Below are 18504 nucleotides of genomic sequence, written 5' to 3'. Positions count from 1 at the left end.
AAATTGTGGATGTCAAAGATTTTCGAGCTTGCGGTGGCACATGTATGCACATGCATACATACATACATACATACATACATACATACATATGTACCACTTTCAAGCACGAATACATTAAACACCTTTTACTTGCCGCTGGAAAAATAAGTGTACGAAATGGGTCTATGCAAAATTATTATCAGTCAGTCATGCAATACTTTATCAACGTACATAGTGTTGCATTCTCGGGTAAGTCATTCGTTCTTAACTTTTTCCTGCCAAATATTCTATAGCATCCTCCGTCAACTCCTCCAGCTCGTTCATCGCTGCTTTGCTCCTATTTAAGTCTTCAAATTCTTCAATGTCTGCAGTATTGGAACTTGGATCTACTTGGATGGTTAGTGTCTATATACTTTATGGTTAGTGTCCGAACTCCGCACAATTTGCTTCGGTTAATTTTTTTTTTTTTTGGTATTTAATCGCTGACGCGATATTGGATGGTCGCACGACGATGAGTCCGCATTGACCAGGTACTTCAGTTCGATGATGGGGCTGTCGATATTTTCTTGACTATCGATGGTTGTTAGTGAGACCGTGCATGGTGTTGCATTGGTAATTCTTATAATTTAAACAATATGATGCTTAGTTTAAAGTGTGGTCGTGTGTAAGAGTTTAACAAAATATATAGTAGTGAAATGAATTGATGTGTATGTGTTGGTGTAGGTCAACAGAAGGTTGCCTCAGAAAGTAGGAGCAACAGAAGGTTGCTCCTCAAGGTGACTTCCGTTGGCACCGAGTTAACCCGACCTGTTTCGATTCACAACTCCAAATTGGCCTCATTAATAAATTTGGCCAATTCTCTCAAAAAAAGAGGCTCCTTTGTGAGCAATAACTCCTTAAAATCTTTAAAGCGATGAAAAATTTTATATTTTTTCCTGATAATAGTATGTCGTTGGCAGGAGAAAATTTCATGTTCCGCATTGTCGAGAACTTTGCAAACTTCGCAAATGTTGGTGTTTCTGGCTTTGATTTTGTGTAAAAAAACGTTATCATAGGTTCGATTAATTAACAGTCTATTTATGACCTTTATGTTTTTTGCACTCCAGTCGAGAGCCCAGTGCCATGGTTTGACTGGAATTTCATTGTAGATTGACGCAAAATAAATTCCTTTTTGTTTTTGATTTCCTTGTATTCATTGTTCCAATCCGTCTGAACTTTTATTTTAACTTTTCTTATTACTTCATCGAATGTTAGGGGTAAATTAAATAGTTTGCCTACATTAGTGGCTGATTTGGCTAGTATATCAGTCTTTTCATTAATGGCAATGTTCTTGTGACCGGGTATCCAGTGCACAATAAAGTTGCTCGTGAAGGAATTGTCCATGTTGAGGTGTATTTCGTCTGTTAAGTATGAATTTGATTCATTTCTCTTCAGAGCCTTTAAGGCGCCTTGACTATCGCAGAGAATTACAGTTTTACTATATCTTTTTATATTAGATATCTTAACTGCCGTTAATATACCTACAAGCTCTGCAAACACAGATGAGGAACTACTTTCAGTCCTAAACATATAGCTAAAGTTACTAGGGTAATCTAAGATACCTATACCTGTCTTATCACCATTGATGGATGCATCAGTGGAAAGAATGTTCCATCCACCTGACACCCATTCTTCAAGCTTAGCTTGATATATCGCATTGCATTCTTCGTTTGATATGTCAGTTTTTTTCCTGTCAAAGACTGACAGACAAATTAAGGCTTTGGAACTGTGTTTGTACTTCTTACCTTCATTATAATTGTCGAAAAGACTACTATATTCTTGGTACACAGCTGTGTAGCTTCGGTTAATTAAATGCTTTATTCATTTAAATATTGATACGATACACCATATATCGATGGTTAATATATCGATGATACACAGTCAGCTGTTTTTTGCGCCTTCAATTGTTTTTGTTTTTGCTCTGGAAATTTGCGCGGGAATCGAGGCACAATTTAGTATCATATTTTTGTTTCATGTCTAAGTAGAGTAGTTAATTAACTACTTTCCCGAACTATTCTAACATTTTCATCATGTCCAGCGAGGCTAGTCTAGCATCAAAATGGACGCGACCAGATGATGTGAGGATTAATTGCAAATTTCAGCTCTCATGAACTATACTACAAATATGAACCTTTTGGAATTTTGCAGTTTATCAAGCTCCAACGGCTTAAACAAAAGAAAAAACAATTGGCAGCACGTGTGAGCAACAACAACAATTGCAAAAGGCCAACACTGCAATTGGATGAGACCGACAAGAGCAAACTATTAGAGGCAAAACTAGCGCAGAAACGAAAGAATCCCTTCGCCAAGTAAGTGTCCACCTGGATCCTTGTATATCAGCCTCATATCCTCTTACATCTCTTAGATCGACAGGAGATGCGAAAAAGCTGAGAGTTGAAGCCGAAGTCCAGGTCCAGCCTGCTGTCACGGCCTCCTCTTGCTTCGTCCGAGAGACGCCCACTCGTCCGCCGGCGGCCAAGCTTGTGCTGCAGAAATTCGATGCCCAGGCCTTCGCCAAGCTGCTGCAGCAGCCATACGCCGAGGAGGAGGACGATGCCGCTCTGGCTGCCCAACAGAAGCACACAGCGCATCTTCCTGTGGACTGGTGCCTGAAGACACGCGCCCGCTTCTTCTGCCCCACGGAGCTGCCGGCCGTTCAGCTGAAGACCTCACAGCTGGCCAGCGGCCTGACCAGCTTCGTGCGCTGTATCGACACCCAGCAGTCGGAGAGCACGCTGGACATCTCGGATGCCACGCGGTTCAATCAGTGCACCTACTACTGGCAGCATCCGCATCTGCCCTGGCTGACGCTCTTCCCGCGCAACTCCAAGGAGAACATCGGCGTGACGGTCGGCGAGCGCGAGCGGAAGGCGCTTGCCGAGGAGTGGGACTACAGCTTCCGTGGACTCTTCCAGCTGTTGCGTGCCCGACAGTGCCCCTACTTTTATGTGTGCGCCAACTCGTTCACCGTGCTGTTCCGGGCGGCGGGAATTGGCGGCCGCCCCGAGAGCCATGCCCTGGTCACACCCTCCACGCGTGGCATGAGAGTTGCCCTGCGCCAGGAGGGAATTGAGTTCACCATGCCCCTGAAGAGCGAAGCAAGCGGTGGCGATGGCAGCTTCACAGAGGAAAGCACCAGCAGCTCCACGTTGGACGCACAGGAGGAGGCGTCGGTGCCTCCGCCTCCTCCTACTGGCGAGGGTGACGACGACGACGATGATGAGGCCTGGCTGGAGAGCTTGGGTGTCGACGAGCGGGAACTGCGACGCATACAGTCCTCGCACGCCAGAAAACAGCAGGCAGCCGAGATGCGAGAGGATTTCAGCGACAACTCGCTGCTGCTCATTGATGGAGTGGAGTGCCAGGGCTTCTTCAGCTATTTGCTGAACGCAAAGAGCGCCATCAGTAATGTGGGCCGTCTGGCTGGAGTGCCACCCACCCTACTGTCGCCAGTCGCCTTCCCAAAGGCCACCATGCAGCACCTGGTGCCGCGCTCCAAGAAGGTTCGCCTCGATGGCGTGGACTACTTCAGCATCGACATCAAGGGCCTGATACTGCCCACTTTCCTGCCCAGCGTGGCGGAGCTTCTGTGCGAGACGCGCCAGATGTTCAGCTCCACTCTGGCCAGCAGCAACAATACCCTGGCCTTCACCAAGGCCTCGCAAAAAGTGCTGGAGTCGCCAGAAGCACCTCAGGCGGACGGCAAGGAAGGCACCACGGCCGACCAGGTGTTTGGCGAGCAGAATCTCTCCGAGTGCGGCCTCCTCCCAGCCGTTGTGGGCTCCATCTGTCGCACTGGCCAGCATGCTGTCGGCCTCCTGGAACGCGTCTGCTATCAGCGGGGCGAGGGTTACGCTTGGAGTTGATGAATTCGAGTCTAGCAGCTTGTCTTAAGTTGTATATTTGTTGTATGTAATAAAGTTTTAATTGCTATTATTGTACCCCGCTCTAGTTGTCCACCATGATGAGCTCGTCGATGCTCCAGTCCTCGTACGAATGATCGGGCAGATAGCGCCGAATGATGATGGGTATCTTCTTCTGCTTCAGCTCCTTCATGGCGATCTGCAGGGGATCCGTTTCGCCGTCTAGCTCCACCATGATGGGTGCGCACATTGCGATCTGCAGGGCCCGTGTGCCCAGAACGCGGGCGCGTTCGTATTTCGTCATATATTTGGTGGTAATACGCTTCGACTTGGGCACACCGCCGCCCCCTGTTCCACCGGGCGCAATAATCTCAATGTTATCCGCCTCCTCCTCCGGATTAATGTCTTCGTCCACATCCTCATCGACATCGTCGAAATCGTCACCGCCGACGCTGTAAGACCATGTTGAGAACTCCGTTTGGAATCTTTGATATATTTCACTGATACTCACTCATCATTGCCGTAGTCCTCCTCATCCATGGTTTAGTTAATTAATTAATTGGCGAATATAAAAACAAAAATTATTTGGCGTGTTTTTACACGCGTCTTGTCCAGTGTGACCTCGGAGTAATCGATAAAATATACCGACAGACCCTTAGAAATATACCAAAATATAACCTTTCATTTTCAAAATATACTGCAAATATACCGTAATTCTTAAATCAATTTCCTCGTCTTTCATCGTCTGTTTAATATTACCAGCTAATTGGGACTCTCAGCTATAAAACTGCAATTTTACTCGATTCATCATTCAATTCTACACAAGATTGTTTGATTTTCATGACTTAGAATGCAGTGTTGAGTAACACGGTTCTGGCTATATCAGAGTTGCATTTGCGTGTTTTCAACGGAATGTACATTTAAAAAGTTCTGATTCTGTTGGTCGTGCCAGCGGTCTGAATTGAGGTATGGATTCGGGTCCTTCATCGTAGTCAATGCAACGCCGAGCAGTCACATTTCGGCGACGCCCAAAATTAGCAGCAGTTGCTGGGTGTGTATGGTTGCGGAAGTACAGGCCGTTTGGTTGGGCCGTTTCATCGGACGCGCAAGAAATGTTTTGTCCCGGAGGCGGATGCGACCGTGGCGCACATCCTTGCTTTGGCGGTGGATTCTCCGGATAATGCCGCGGGCGTGGCGGGTTCTCATGGCCTGGAATGGGTTCATAGTCATAATCGATGGCTGTCCGTATGCTGACATTTCGCCGACGTGCGACGCCACCGCGCTGATCCCTGTCGAATCGATCCAGATCAAAGTGAGCGATTGGATCTATAGTCGGTGCCCTTCGGGATGGGCCCGGATGGTGGTAGTACCGATCGCAAGGCTCGTCTATAGCCTCATTGAGCGCTTCTCCCACAGGCTGCAACGATCTCAAGGACTCGTTTGGTGGAACGGAAGGAGGGCAGACATCGGTGCCGGTTGCTTCCTCCGGCGCTTCTCCAAAGTCGCATCTCGGACCCAACGGATCCATGACGATCTCTCTGGCCAACACAGGCACGGGATACGCATCAGGATGACATTTTCTGCCACCGCTTAGCCCGTTGTGCCTGCCTGTGCCATTGCTAAAGCATCTCCCCTGAGGTCTTGCCCCTGGTCGTCTGCACAATGGAGGCGACTGCTTCCAGGCGCTCTGTGTCAGCTTATAAGCAGGCGTAGGCGATTGCATTAGGTAGACATTGTCGTTGCCGAAACCACAGCTCTGCCCATGGTTAAAGGATCGCTCTGGAGTTCTTGGTTCGGCTTTTCCAGCTACTGGCCACATCGGGGCCTGGTGCCTTCTGTGGGGCAACGTCGGCATGCAGCAGCACTGTGGAAGCTCATAGACTGGCGGTGCCGATTGCATGCCGAACTGAACTGTTTCTGGAGGCAGGAGCGCCGGGGGACAGAAGCTAGTGTCAGCCTTGAAAGTCTGGGGAGCAGTCCATGGAATAGATGCTGGCTGCACAGCTGGTGGTGGGGGCGGAGCGGGAGCCTGGGGCTGAGTGTGCTTCTGAGGACAGGCCGGACAACAGCCGCAAGGATCATCATTGTAGGAAGCTTCTCGTGTCGCCTTGGATCGATTTATTTTCGTGCGTTGAAGGAAACATCTGCCGTGAAAGACATCACGACTGCGCCCCGAGTATGGGGCTCCAGCATCCTGGCGGCGGTGCTGGCGGTTGAAGCCGACGCGGTTCCCTGGCGAAATAGTACTGATGTTGAAATTGTGGTGGAATCTGTTGGGTGCTGCCATAGCATGCTACTTGCCCATTGGCCACAGCATTTGGTTTATTGTTTTTGCATAATGAAAGGTGAAAAATATCTGGGATATTGAAAGAACGAACACTGACAATTTGGATGAGTTTGAATGTAACAAATGTGTTCCATTCCGAGCGCTTGCTATGTCGGATTCCTTCCCTAGACACACGACAGTCCCAGCCATTACTGAATTATGCACTTGCTACCGCCCGATGTTTTGCAGTGGCCGCAGTGGTAGCGAGGCTTGGCAGGGGGCCCGGAATTGCGATTTTCTGCTTCCAAGTGTCCCGGGTGTCCAGGTGGTGGGCCGCGGTACACACGACACTGCGGTGGCGGCGGCGCCCGCTGCACTTCAGAATGTTGTACTTGTGCTCCATCGTCCGTAATTATCGTTACGCTGCCGGTCATTCCGCAGGGGCACTGCTTGCACTTGTTGGGTTTGGTTTCTGCACACATTAACTGTGGTAAGACAATGGAAATGCATTTCTATACTCACTGCCCATTTCGGCTCAGTTGGTCAGAGGCAAGGCACGAAACACAAGGAACTCGGGGAGCACAACAGAACACATGTGAGACGACTACTAAAACTGTTTTAAATACTCCCTAGATGTGACACTTGGTACTTGGCACTTTTCTTGAACTGTTTTTTCGTTTTGGGAGCCTTTGGTCTATTCTTGTAAATCTACATCTACATGGGTGCAGCTGGAGCAGTTCCCAAGAAATTCACGACTTGGATGAGATTTTGTTGCCACACAATTTGGTTTATTGTTCGCATTTTGTTTTTCTGAAAGGTTAAGAAATGCCGAGACGGACAAGAGCTGATTTGGTTGTCTTTCAATTTAGAAAATGTGTTCCATTGACCGCCTTGTTCACTGAATAACGCACTTCTTCTTTGTGGAGCAGTGTCCGCACTTGTTATGCGGCGAGCGATCGTAGGTCGTTGGACCCGCATAGGGCTGACCGCAGCCCACGAAAGCATGGGTGGGTGGCGGACGAGAGGGCTGGCCCGGCTTCTCCTGAGCCACTGGCTTTACCGGCGCCTTACAGTGGCAGGCCACTTTCTTTTTCTCGCGGCAGTTGCAGCGCAACTGTTCCTGCTGTGCGGCGGGGCCGCCGACTTCCTGAGGGTCTGAAGGCCGAATCGTGCGAGTGCAAGTGTAGGTATCCGCAATGGGCAGATCTGGCTCTTCTTCCTCCACTTCCACTATACCTCCAGGACCTAGACGTGTCTTTCTGGCACCATTCGAAAGTTTTGTATTGCGCGTCCTGTTCTTGACGCAACTGCAACTCATGCTGGGTTTTTTTCTCTGCACCTTCGTTATTGGTGCCACACAACTGGCAACTTCCTTGTTCTGCGCCGGCGGCTGTTGAGGTTGCTCGTGCGCATACTCATCCGGTTCTTGTCCCCCGGCATATTGTGGCGATTGTTGTCCTGTGGCATTGTGTGACGATTGTTGTCCTGTGGCAAATTGTGACGGCTGTTGTCCCCCCGCATACTGTGGCGATTGTTGTCCTGGGGCATATTGGGGAGGTTGTTGTCCCCCGGCGTATTGTGGCGGCTGTGGTCCCCCGGCATATTGTGGCGGCTGTTGTCCCCCGGCGTACTGCTGCGATTGTTGTACCCCGGCATACTGTTGGGATTGTTGTCCTGCCGCATATTGTGGCGGTTGTGGCGACTGCGCCATGGGATATGCTTGCCTTGCTGGCTGCGGCTGGCCGTATCCCTGCAGGGATGACTGATCCGGCTGGTATACCGACGATGGTGCTTGGGGGTATCGCTGTATCGTACACTGCGCCGGTACAGATCCTTCTCTTGCGTGGCTTTGGCAGTGCCCCTGACAGCTGCCTCCTCTGGTCGCGTTTGGGGAAGCCTGCGGGGGCGGTAGAGGTGGCGGTGGCTGTTGGTATCTCACTTCTTCCTGCTGCACCGACTCCTGGGGCAGTAATGTGGATTGAAAGAGTGGCTGCTCGTATTGCTGTTGCTGGTGTGGTGGAGATTGTGGCTGCGGCAGGTATTGTTGCTGCACTGGGGGTGTTGTCTGCAGGTACGAGAGATCCGCTCGTGGCTGCTGTGGGGCTAGCGGGGAAGCTGGCGGGGACGCTGGCGGTGGCGGGGAGCGCACCTGCTGTGGCGGGGAGCGAACCTGCTGTGGCTGGGCGCGAACCTGTTGTGGCTGGACTGTTGGCGCTATGCTACCATTAACGCCGCAAGGGCAGCTGGTGCACTTGCCACAGGGAGTCGCTGCAAGCGGGCAACACACGTTAAATGTGGTACGACAGTGAAATTCGAATTAATACTCACGCATATTGGCTGACTTAGTTGGGCAAAAGGTTCACACAGGCCGGGAATAAAATGGAACACATCTGACAACTACAATAAATTTTGATAGAATGCTTCAACAAAATAAAAGGAGACACTTATCACTTGGCACTTTATGCCAAGAGCATTGAGATATTTCCAAGAGTTTATCTTTTATGTACTCGTATTTACCAATTGTCCTATTCTGCTGGCTCAAAGGATAAACATTGTTTTCATTGAATATTTATAAAATATATATTTCTTTTACTATTGTATTAAATATGAAAACAAAATTAGTCTCGCTTGCATCGAGAAAAACGGTAACTATCCGTGTAACGGCATTTGTAACGGTGTGCCAATTGTGTTGGCGGAGACGGCAACGGTTCCCGGCATATGGCATATGGCGTATTTCATAAATCAATTGGCAGGCATTCTAACTTAATGAAAGCAAACTAGATAGTTCAAGATCTTTTAGAAAATGTATTCTTTTATCTTATAAAATTATATGTTTAGTGTTGAGAGACCTAAATAGCTTGTAATATTAAATCGAATATCAAGATTTCGGAATATGGTTTCTTCTCGGTGCATTTTTCTGGGGTCAGACGGTATATTTTACTGACGGTGCCGCGGTCACACTTAAGTTCTATTGTTTATTAGGGTTGGGAAACACCGCCCCTATCGGTAGTAGTACCCCCGATAGTATCGATACAGAATTTGAATATATAAAATTGTGAGGATTAATTAACTTACCATTAATTCGCTTCAAAAACTATTATCCATTTCTTTTTAAAAAGTCCTTAATCAAATCTATTAGTTTCCTATAATTTCATAAATTGAATCTTTATTATATTGAACAATCTGGACGGTCGATACTATCGATGGTGAACCGCAACCATCGATGATCGGCTAATTTAGCCACCATCGATTTGTTTCCCAGCCCTAATGTTTATTAAATTTTAAATTTGTTCGGGCTCGGTCGTGCTCGGTTGCGAGACAAAAAAATGTTTAAATATTAAATGTGTATTAACAAAATTAAATGTTTAGTTCTGTATATTTATTTATATAGTTGTCTGTGAAATTCTAAAATAAATTTCTTGTGGAGCGCAATAATCCCTTACCCCCTCTGAGGTTTAAATCAATTTCCCTCTTTCCCACGAGCATACCTAACGGCAACTTTGTTAATTGTTTTTGCAAACTGCACAGTGTTTTTAAGTAGTTAAAGTACTTGATGAAATAATTAAGTATTGATTGTCGCTGTTTTCCCCGTCCTTTATCTACATATGTGCCTGTGTTTGAGTGTCTCTTAAGTGTGCGAAATTGCAATGCGTGTCCGTATTGAATTTTCTTGATTTCCCCAACCGCGTCGTAACTGCATTCAACACTTACATACAAACATATGTATGCACGTACATTGTTTTTATGGATATACGGATACACCTATTAAATAGGTAAGTTTTCCCACCCCATCACCTCCCCTGAACCACTTAGTCAATTAGAATCGGCAACCGGCATTCAATTGGATATTGGATACTCTTGCAACAACAATAAAACATTGTTAGTTATAGAAATAATGGGCAGACAAACAAGTCGGGCACACATGCATACATACAAATTCTCTCCCCACACACTCACAGGAATTCCGCAAGCACAGACACACACACACATGCAAAAGCTACAGCTGTGTTGTTGCTGTTCTTCTCACAGCTGTCTTGTGTCTTCTGATAACGGTGTATATGAGAGTGCCAGCGTGGGAGAGGATGGTTGAAGCTGCCTCCATGTGATGTAAACATATCTCTATCTCTGTCTAATACTCTCCAATAGCCTCTACCTCGCCCATGCTGTTTTAGGCGAGTGCGAGTGCACTGAAAATGCCGTACTTGTTGGGGGCTGCCACCCATTTGGCCTGTGGCCAGAGCTATCAAACTGTAAATGCATACCTGGTACAGTGGTAACCTCTAAAAACAGAACTTTCCAGAAAGCTCGACGCAAAGGAACATTAAGTTGAATTTATAAGTGAAGTTTCTGTGGAAAATCCATATTAGGGAATAAGCTTTGCGAGACACCAATGTACCTTATTCAATTCTTGTGTAATTTCACTGCAATTTACCCATCTTCAAATCATTTTGTTTAGCCATAAAGTGAAAAGATTCTTTTAGAACAATTTGTGTTTGCTTTTGAGTTTGATTTTCTTCGGGCAGCTGGTTTCTCGGTGCTCTGACCCACTGATTAATGTCTTCACACATTTTAGTGGGGCTTTCAGTGCTGTTTATTATGTTATTTATTTTATGGATTGCGTGTGTGTTGTCTAAAAGGTCGGCCGTGGGTTGGACCTGTGACCGACTGAGATAAAGCGGGTCAAGTTTAATAAAATTTCAACCATAGCTGTGGCTACAATATGCATACATACAGACTATATTGCTTCTCATTTCGCATTCAGTTTTTTAAAGCCAATTATAATGGTCTTAAATGTGTCTTCTTATCGGTAGGCTCCTCCTCCTTCTTCTCCTCTGTGCGACATTTCCGCTCTGAATAGTCAGCAAACACGCACACAGATTGATTTATAATTTATCGTGTTCCGCGAGGTCTGATACTACGCTCAAAAGTGTCTACGAAGTGTATTGCATGTTTATGCATGTCATGTGCTCAGATATCAACAAAAATATGAGTCATTAGCGTGAACTTTTAGTGAAATTTACAACTAAGAACTCTCTCTGTCGGGACACACATGTTCGAAATCGAATGAAACAAGTTTTACTAATGGGAAAATGTACATACAAAATATCTATTTTTATCGATTCGTAAGATTTTCTGTGTGAAAGTTAGAGAATATCCAATATCTGTAAAATCATGCCCCTTTTCTGCACGTTGTACCCTAACCCCTCTATACTACTAGATGTCATCGGTCATATCTTATCTTGAGTTTACGAATAGCGCAAAATACTTATATAGTATTCTCGTACTGCTGACGACGTGTCATACTTCTCCGAGATAACCCCAGACGGTACATATGTATGTGTATGTATACATATGTATGTACTACATATGCGCATATATGTACATCGTATATGGGGTACTAAAGCACTCGAATGTTATTGTTTTGCTTAAGCGATAAGCCCCCTATACTGGTAAGCAGAACAATAGCTTATAAATGGAGGGTTCTGTGTGGACCATGCTCGCACAAAGGGAAGTGCTCTCGCACGTAATGGAACAGTTTGTTTGACTAATTGATAAACTATTGCACAGTTTGTGAGGCTCTTAATCATTGCATCGCTTGCGTGACCATTAATTAGGGGCTAACATTATCATTTTGTAAAGATTTTTGCCATTCGAAAATAACAAATAGGAATAACTGCAGTCATTAGGGGCATTTATTAAGTGAAACATCGAGAATATATATATCCCCCATTTCCATTATTTGGTCTCCCCCAACACAGAGTCTCCAGACTTTCCGTCCAACAATATCACGAGTATACACACATATTTTATTTAATTAACTTTTCGTGTATTTTGTTTACACATTTCCTAAGGGGGACGCCTCTTGTTTTGTTTCCTTGCTATCCATTTCTGTTGCCCTCGTTGAAAGGTACATATTTCCGTTCCTCCATCCCACCCCTTTCATTTATGATTGATTTTTGCGTAGAAAACAGAGGGACAGAGAGCAAAGCAAACATTTATTTTGAGCGCATATTTATTTATAATTTTGTTTTGTTTACATTCCCACTACAAAAGGGATGTAAATTGTAAAAATTAATTAGTTTTTGGCATCAAACACTACACACTTTGTGAGCTCGGTTGAGTTTTATAGATGAAAATGATTTGCATTTTCTGCATTTAATTGGGTAAAGCGAGAAAGTGAAGATGATTTTGTTGGTGAAATGAGATTTGTAAGGAGGTTTCCTCAGAGATGTATCCTTAGATACAGGCTATAAATATCTCCTGCAGCTTCGAACTGTAATGTACAATCGCTCTTTGTAGAGCAGAAATGTAGATCATATTTTCCCATAATTTTTAGTCAAATATAACAAAATCCAAACTAAAGCCAATTCAGAGTATTGATTGGTAAGTTTCTTATTACGTTTATTGGATGTGCATCATTTAAATCAAGCTATAAATCATTAAAGAACATTCCCATTTCCAAAGCAAACTTTTGTTTATTTGTACAGCGACCATAAACAAATATTTGCACTGCCTTTTGAGTGCCAGTTAGGAGTGTGCGCCATTCATGGCTAAATTGCAGTTAAAAAACCCATTACAGTATGAACATCTGAATGTCAAGATCGAGTATACATATTTATAATCGTACGAGTAGTGACAGGAAATGCCACTGCGTACTCCAAACTGGCCGCAGATGCAAATGTTTCGGGGGAGGGGCAGCAGCTGTTCCAATGCAGTTTCTGTTGAGATCTTTCATATACGCCAAGTTTTTTTGTACTCCCATCTGAGCAACAAAGCGTTTCAAGGCGAAGGTCAAGCCATGTGCTGCACGCAATCGAAGCTGAGAGGAGAGCAGAGTACCGGAGAGGAGAGAGAACTCGTTTTTCAAACTGCTTTTTGAGACCGAACGCAGCTTCCTCACTCTGCTGCTGCTGTTTCTGTGGCTGTGGCTGCGGCTGCGACTGACTGATTCTAAAACTTAGTTTTTTTGCGGCTTTTGGGTGCTGTGGATCGGTCCGCTCCGTCTGGTTGTCGCACTTTTCAGTGGGGATAACCTTGAACGTTGCTCATACGTAGCGGAAAACGCTGCTCTGTGCTGGAGTGGAAGTTCAGTTCTGCTTTCAAGTATTCAAATGTCTGGTGTCTAATTAGCAGCAACAAAGTGCCGTAGCTCTAGAGAGTCGCCTTGTGGCTTTTGAAGGTATGACTAACTAAACACTGAATATATTATATTTCTACACGGTATGTGGGGAGTCCATGAGTTTATCCGAGGGTTAACAAGTGGAAGAAGGTTGACGAAACCATAAACTGTGAAATATTGTGGCTCTCTATTAAAATTAATTAAATATGTGTGTATGTATTGTATATAATTGAAAAGAAATAATATTTAGTATTGGTTTTAGCTACCAACAAAGTTTTTCTTTGATAATATTATCCCCCAAAGATATATCTAACTACTGGATATTTCCTTAGTCGAAATATCAGTTTGACATTCTTTTTTTCACTCTCCAAAATAAATTTGCATATACTTATGACAATATTCAGTTTTTTCTACGCAAGAAGTGGAGAGCGTGAAAATAAAAAGATTCATTGTTTTTGGGGGCATAACTCAAAACAACTCTCATACTTAGATGCTTATCCCAGAGTTTATTTGCACTGTCTGTCACTCTCTGGTTCTTTGAGTCTTTTTTTGTGCCAAATATCCAATGAATGTTTATAGCTAGTAAATGAAAGAATCATAAAATGAATGGAGCAAACGTGAAGTGAATGACAGAGTAGCTTAAAACATTTAATATAAAATACAAAACGAGTTCTGCTCTAGTTGTGGCACATGCTGCAATATTTTCTGTATTCTTTATGGTGTTGGTGTGAAATAAAAATTGCATTCAGATGTTATTGGATTTGTGGAAAGCATTCTTTAGAACTCCACTAAATTCTTTGCTTTCTATGGGTATTCGTTGCTTAATTATTTGTTTCCTATCCTAACTCTTGAATTACTTTGTAAATTTTCTTTACGTACGCGGATCAATTTCCTGCTCCAATGTATTTCCCGCCTGAAATTAAGAGTTCAATCAACTCTTTTCGCCTGCATTGTTTCTTGTCTGTTTCCCCCTGCGATTGCTTGGCCAAGCAACCATTTAAACCAGTTTTTCTTTACACATTTGCACAGTTCCCAACGCGTTCGTCTGTCCACACGTTCATTCGAGTTCAGTGCGCTATGAGCACGAAATAAGTGTAGCACTTATGTACACATGTATGTACGTACATATGTTACTTAAATATATAAATGTACAATATACAATTGTTTGTGCAATCATGCTTATAAGGTTATATGGTAAGGGGGCGAACAAGTTCTCAGAATGTGCAATTTTTCGTGCCGCCGATAAGCATTGAAACAACATAGGGAACTATGTACATATAGAGGTACATACAAATGTATATATGTATGTATGTAAATATGTACAATCGTGTTAAAGTAAGGAAAGCCAAAATATTTATGAAGAGGTTTTACAAGTAATCCAATAAACAGTGCACTTATTTGATAGCTTCATATGTGTATAATGATAATGTGTGTCATAGATAAAGTAAGAAATTTTATTTTTAATTCGAAAATGGAAGTGGAAAGTTTCATTGCGGTTTCATTCGTTTAGCTAAAAGATGAAGGAAACACTTGGAAATGTATTTGTAATGTAAGAGTAGATCCTCATGGATCTCTTCTATTATACATTTGTTCTCTTGTTTCTGTACATTTCTGACTGCTCGTCTGCATCCTTATCAATAATCATTATCATCATTATCCATAATTTGATGAATAATCGAATATAATGACTGCTATTACATACATATACGCCGGTTTATGGGTTTATGATCATTGAACCGAATAGAACCTTCACCCAACGAATAAATGTTGTTTTGCGTTTCAACAAAAATGTTCATTGAAAAACTGATTAGCATGGAAATGCTAATGACTGCGAAAGAGTCGATGAAAATGCCACTCAAAAAGAAAAGCGAGAGTTGATTGAGTTGCTTCTCATCTTTACTCTTTTATCACCTCTTCCACCATCTCTCATTACATTAATTAAGAGTCAAAGAAAAAAAGCCGAAAAAGAGAATGGAGACGACGGGTCGTAACTCCAAAGAGACAGAGACGAATCACCCATTCTTCACCTCCCACCAGCCCAGCTCACACTCCCCCCTTCCCTCCCCCCCACCGTTTGCTCTTTGTAACATTTGTTTCTAATGGAAACCTGTTTTTCTCTGTGCCATTTGCAGTGCCGACAAAGCCACAGCCATCGACGGTGAGCAAAGATGACGCAAAGCAAACAGTCACTGGGGGGGTCATCCGCCTACGCCCCCTGCTCCTCCAACAACTATGGAACATGCTCCTCCACCAGCGCTGCAGTGGCTGGAGACCCTTCACCTTCGCATGACATTTTGCTAAACAATTTCCAGCTTAAGAAAAAGTCCTATCGAGTGCTGCTGCATGGCCAACAGCTGGTGTGGGAGCGCATGCAGAAGGTGAAGCAGTCAAAGAGCAGCCACGAGATCAAGGCACCGCTGCCCGAGGATCCGCCCTCACCAGAGGCACACCGGGGCTACGGCCCTAAGAGTCACATACTCCACTTGGACGATGTGATCAGTGTACGGGCGGGAGACACCAAGATAGCCTCCGTCAAGCCGCCGGATCCCCAGGCAATCAATGGGCCAGGGGAGCATCAGCCCGACTCCAGGCCCACATCTCAGTACCTGACCATCAACTATGCCCTGCGTCTGACCAAGTCCCAAACGGACTGCAATCGCTGGGAGCTGCGACGCCTCACGTTCTTCAATGCGGATCCGTACATCGTGCGCCAGTGGGACCAGGAGCTGCAGGCCCGTGTGCACCAGTCGTCGCCCACCCGAATGCGAGTGCGCCGCCTGCTGGTGTTCATCAATCCGTATGGTGGCCGGAAGGCCGGTTCGCAGACATATGAGCGGCACGTCCGGCCCATATTCCAGTTGGCGGGGATCGATGCCACGTGCATTACCACCCAGCGGGCGAACCAAGTGCGGGACATCCTGCTGAGCCACGACCTGAGCTGCTATGACGCCGTCTGCTGTGTGGGTGGTGATGGCACTGTGGCGGAGGTCATCAACGGCCTGCTCTTTCGGCGAATGCGGGAGCTGGGCCTGGACGAGCAGCGACCCTCGTATATACCGCGACCAGAGATCCCAGTGGGTGTAATCCCAGCGGGAAGCACGGACACCATTGCCTACAGCATGCATGGGACGGCAGATGTCCGCACGGCGGCCATACACGTGATCCTCGGCCAGCATCGCGGCCTGGATGTGTGCAGCGTGAGCAACAGCCAATCGCTGTTAAGGTTCTGCGCCAGCGTCCTCAGCTACGGCTACCTGGGGGACGTGGCTGCTCAGAGCGAGAACTACCGCTGGATGGGGCCCACGAGGTACGAGTACAGCGGCGTCAAGGCCTTCATCTGCAATCGGGGCTACGACGCGGAGCTGCGGCTGCTGGAGGAGCCGGATCTGCAGCCCACACCGCTGGAGGAGCATCTCCCGCAGAGTCCGGACAGTGTGTGCTCTCTGGGCGAATCTGTGCCCTCCATTTGCTATGCCAATTGTCAGCGCTGCAGCTTCGCCAGCTCCATACAGGAGCAGCAACGCTCCTCTCTGTTTGTCCGCGAGGAAGACGCTGAAGTCGAGCCGACAAGCAGCGCCGCACTGGAGGAGGCTGACCCAGAGGAGTCGCACCTGACGCCCAGCGAGGCGGCGCTGCTCAGGCCCAGGCCGCGACCCGACAAGCTTCAGCTGCCAGTGGGCTCCGCTCCCTCCATGAAGAGTCTTGCCTCTGAGCAATGGAAAGTCATAAAAGGCAACTTCTTTATGATCTGCGGCGCCAATATTACCTGTGCCTGTGCACGCAGTCCCAACGGCATCTCCCGGTATAGTCACCTGGGCGATGGCTGCTTGGATCTGATTCTCGTCAAGAAGACCTCGCTGCTCAATAACGTGAGATTTCTGTTGAATACAGCCGGCAGAAGCGGAGATATCGTATGTATTGGAGTCCTTTCTGGTTTATTTTCATTTTCATTGAGAGACAATTTGTTTTACAGCGAAATTTGCCGTTTGTGGAGGTCTATCGCACAAGAAAATTCCAGTTTAGGACATTCGCAGCGGCCAGCGATGAGAGCTACAGCATTGCAGGCTCTTGCCAGCCGATAGCAGAGGCGGAGGTCGGCAACAGCAGCAGCGCCTCCTCTGTGTATTCCAGCTGGAACTGTGATGGCGAGGTGGTCACCGATTTGGACATAACCATGAGGTACTTATAGCCTGTTAAGTTTCCTCAAACTAATGCTAATGATACTCCTATCTTTTCAGATCACATTGTCAGCTTATTGAGGTCTTCATGCGTGGCCCACATTCCTACAGCAAGCCGCTCAAGAGCGGCACTGCCCCCTCAACGCCAGCCAGCTCCAGCGATAATGTCTACTGCTGCTGCAAGGACTAGAATAAGCTTTAAACATAAGTGTATCTAAACCTAAACTAAACCATTTGGCCGTGACAAGTAGCTTGTAGTTTTGTGTAGGGTATTCCTATTCATATTCGTGTGGGTCTCCCCCCCAATTATTATTGTTTTAGCATAGCTCAAAGGAAACCATGTATCTGATATTCTTGACTGTATTATGGCATCTAAAAGATGCGCCAAGCAAACGGAAACATTCCCCAAAGGAAAGGCCTGCATTAGAAATTGAAATATATATATATCTGATACTGTATTGGTATAATGGCAATAATAAATGTTTTTTAATGTTTGGTTTAAATATAAGAAGCTTTGCCTTGTTGTTTCGAATACTAGATTAAGCGATTGGATAAATTGACAACTTTTTCAACTCCATCAGCTTTCGATACGCGTAGAAATTTGCATTATTCGCTTCGTTATTTGTAACTAAAAACACTTACCTCAATGGCTCTGTCTTCAGTTGGCTTTATATCCGCATCCAAAGATTCGAAGATTTTGAGTGATTCTACATTTAAATGCAACAGGAACCTAATCAAATGATTCACATTTCCTTTGGGACAGGGCACCTCTAAGTGGCCTAGTAAAATATTACAAACAGCGAACAACGGACTGGAAATAAGTACTGCAGTTTCTCGAGCTGGCTGCTAGCCACCCAAGGGCAATAATCTTAAATCTTAAAATCAATATCCGAAATACGTTGAACCCAATACAATATAATAAATATTTTATTAATACCAAAAAAGAGGTAGACTATGTAAAAAATATTATAATAATTATATAAACTTTTATATTGTCTTTGTCTGAAAAGTGTGTCTTGTCCGTAACAATTTCTGATCTCTCTTAGCTTACCACGGTCC

The 18504-nt window shown here is 45.4% G+C and overlaps 5 protein-coding genes across 6 annotated transcripts; 2 read left to right on the top strand and 3 right to left on the bottom strand.

Annotated features, from left to right (window-relative positions):
• The first annotated feature begins 1937 nt into the window (after positions 1–1937).
• LOC117899176 (protein downstream neighbor of son homolog) lies at positions 1938–3959 on the top strand. Its single transcript, XM_034809037.1, has 3 exons — positions 1938–2096; positions 2167–2327; positions 2384–3959. Exons 1-3 carry the CDS (start codon positions 2049–2051, stop codon positions 3882–3884), a joined length of 1710 nt encoding a protein of 569 aa, XP_034664928.1. The 5' UTR covers positions 1938–2048; the 3' UTR covers positions 3885–3959.
• LOC117899181 (DNA-directed RNA polymerases I, II, and III subunit RPABC2) lies at positions 3904–4554 on the bottom strand. Its single transcript, XM_034809041.1, has 2 exons — positions 4393–4554; positions 3904–4333 (listed from the first exon to the last, which is right to left on the bottom strand). Exons 1-2 carry the CDS (start codon positions 4419–4421, stop codon positions 3967–3969), a joined length of 396 nt encoding a protein of 131 aa, XP_034664932.1. The 5' UTR covers positions 4422–4554; the 3' UTR covers positions 3904–3966.
• An 82-nt stretch (positions 4555–4636) lies between these two features.
• Positions 4637–6168, bottom strand: LOC117898793. Its single transcript, XM_034808430.1, has one exon. The coding sequence runs from the start codon at positions 6166–6168 to the stop codon at positions 4786–4788; it is 1383 nt and encodes a 460-aa protein (XP_034664321.1). The 3' UTR covers positions 4637–4785.
• Positions 6169–6913: 745 nt separating this feature from the next.
• On the bottom strand, positions 6914–8594 carry LOC117899177 (bromodomain-containing protein 4). Its single transcript, XM_034809038.1, has 3 exons — positions 8476–8594; positions 7849–8415; positions 6914–7731 (listed from the first exon to the last, which is right to left on the bottom strand). Exons 1-3 carry the CDS (start codon positions 8477–8479, stop codon positions 7043–7045), a joined length of 1260 nt encoding a protein of 419 aa, XP_034664929.1. The 5' UTR covers positions 8480–8594; the 3' UTR covers positions 6914–7042.
• Positions 8595–9435: 841 nt separating this feature from the next.
• On the top strand, positions 9436–17695 carry LOC117897225 (ceramide kinase). 2 transcript variants are annotated; one of them, XM_034805943.1, is made up of 4 exons: positions 9436–9920; positions 15400–17178; positions 17241–17446; positions 17506–17695. In XM_034805943.1, the coding sequence occupies exons 2-4, from the start codon at positions 15436–15438 to the stop codon at positions 17633–17635; spliced, it is 2079 nt and encodes a 692-aa protein (XP_034661834.1). In that variant the 5' UTR covers positions 9436–9920; positions 15400–15435; the 3' UTR covers positions 17636–17695. The 2 variants fall into 2 exon arrangements, with proteins under 2 accessions (XP_034661834.1, XP_034661835.1); XM_034805944.1 differs by lacking the exon at positions 9436–9920 and adding an exon at positions 13111–13327.
• The last annotated feature ends 809 nt before the right edge of the window (positions 17696–18504 follow it).

This window comes from Drosophila subobscura, chromosome O (genome assembly GCF_008121235.1).
Source record: "Drosophila subobscura isolate 14011-0131.10 chromosome O, UCBerk_Dsub_1.0, whole genome shotgun sequence".
NCBI lineage: Eukaryota > Metazoa > Arthropoda > Insecta > Diptera > Drosophilidae > Drosophila > Drosophila subobscura.
Note: the sequence above shows the minus strand (reverse complement) of the source record. Positions and strands in the feature narration are given on the sequence as shown.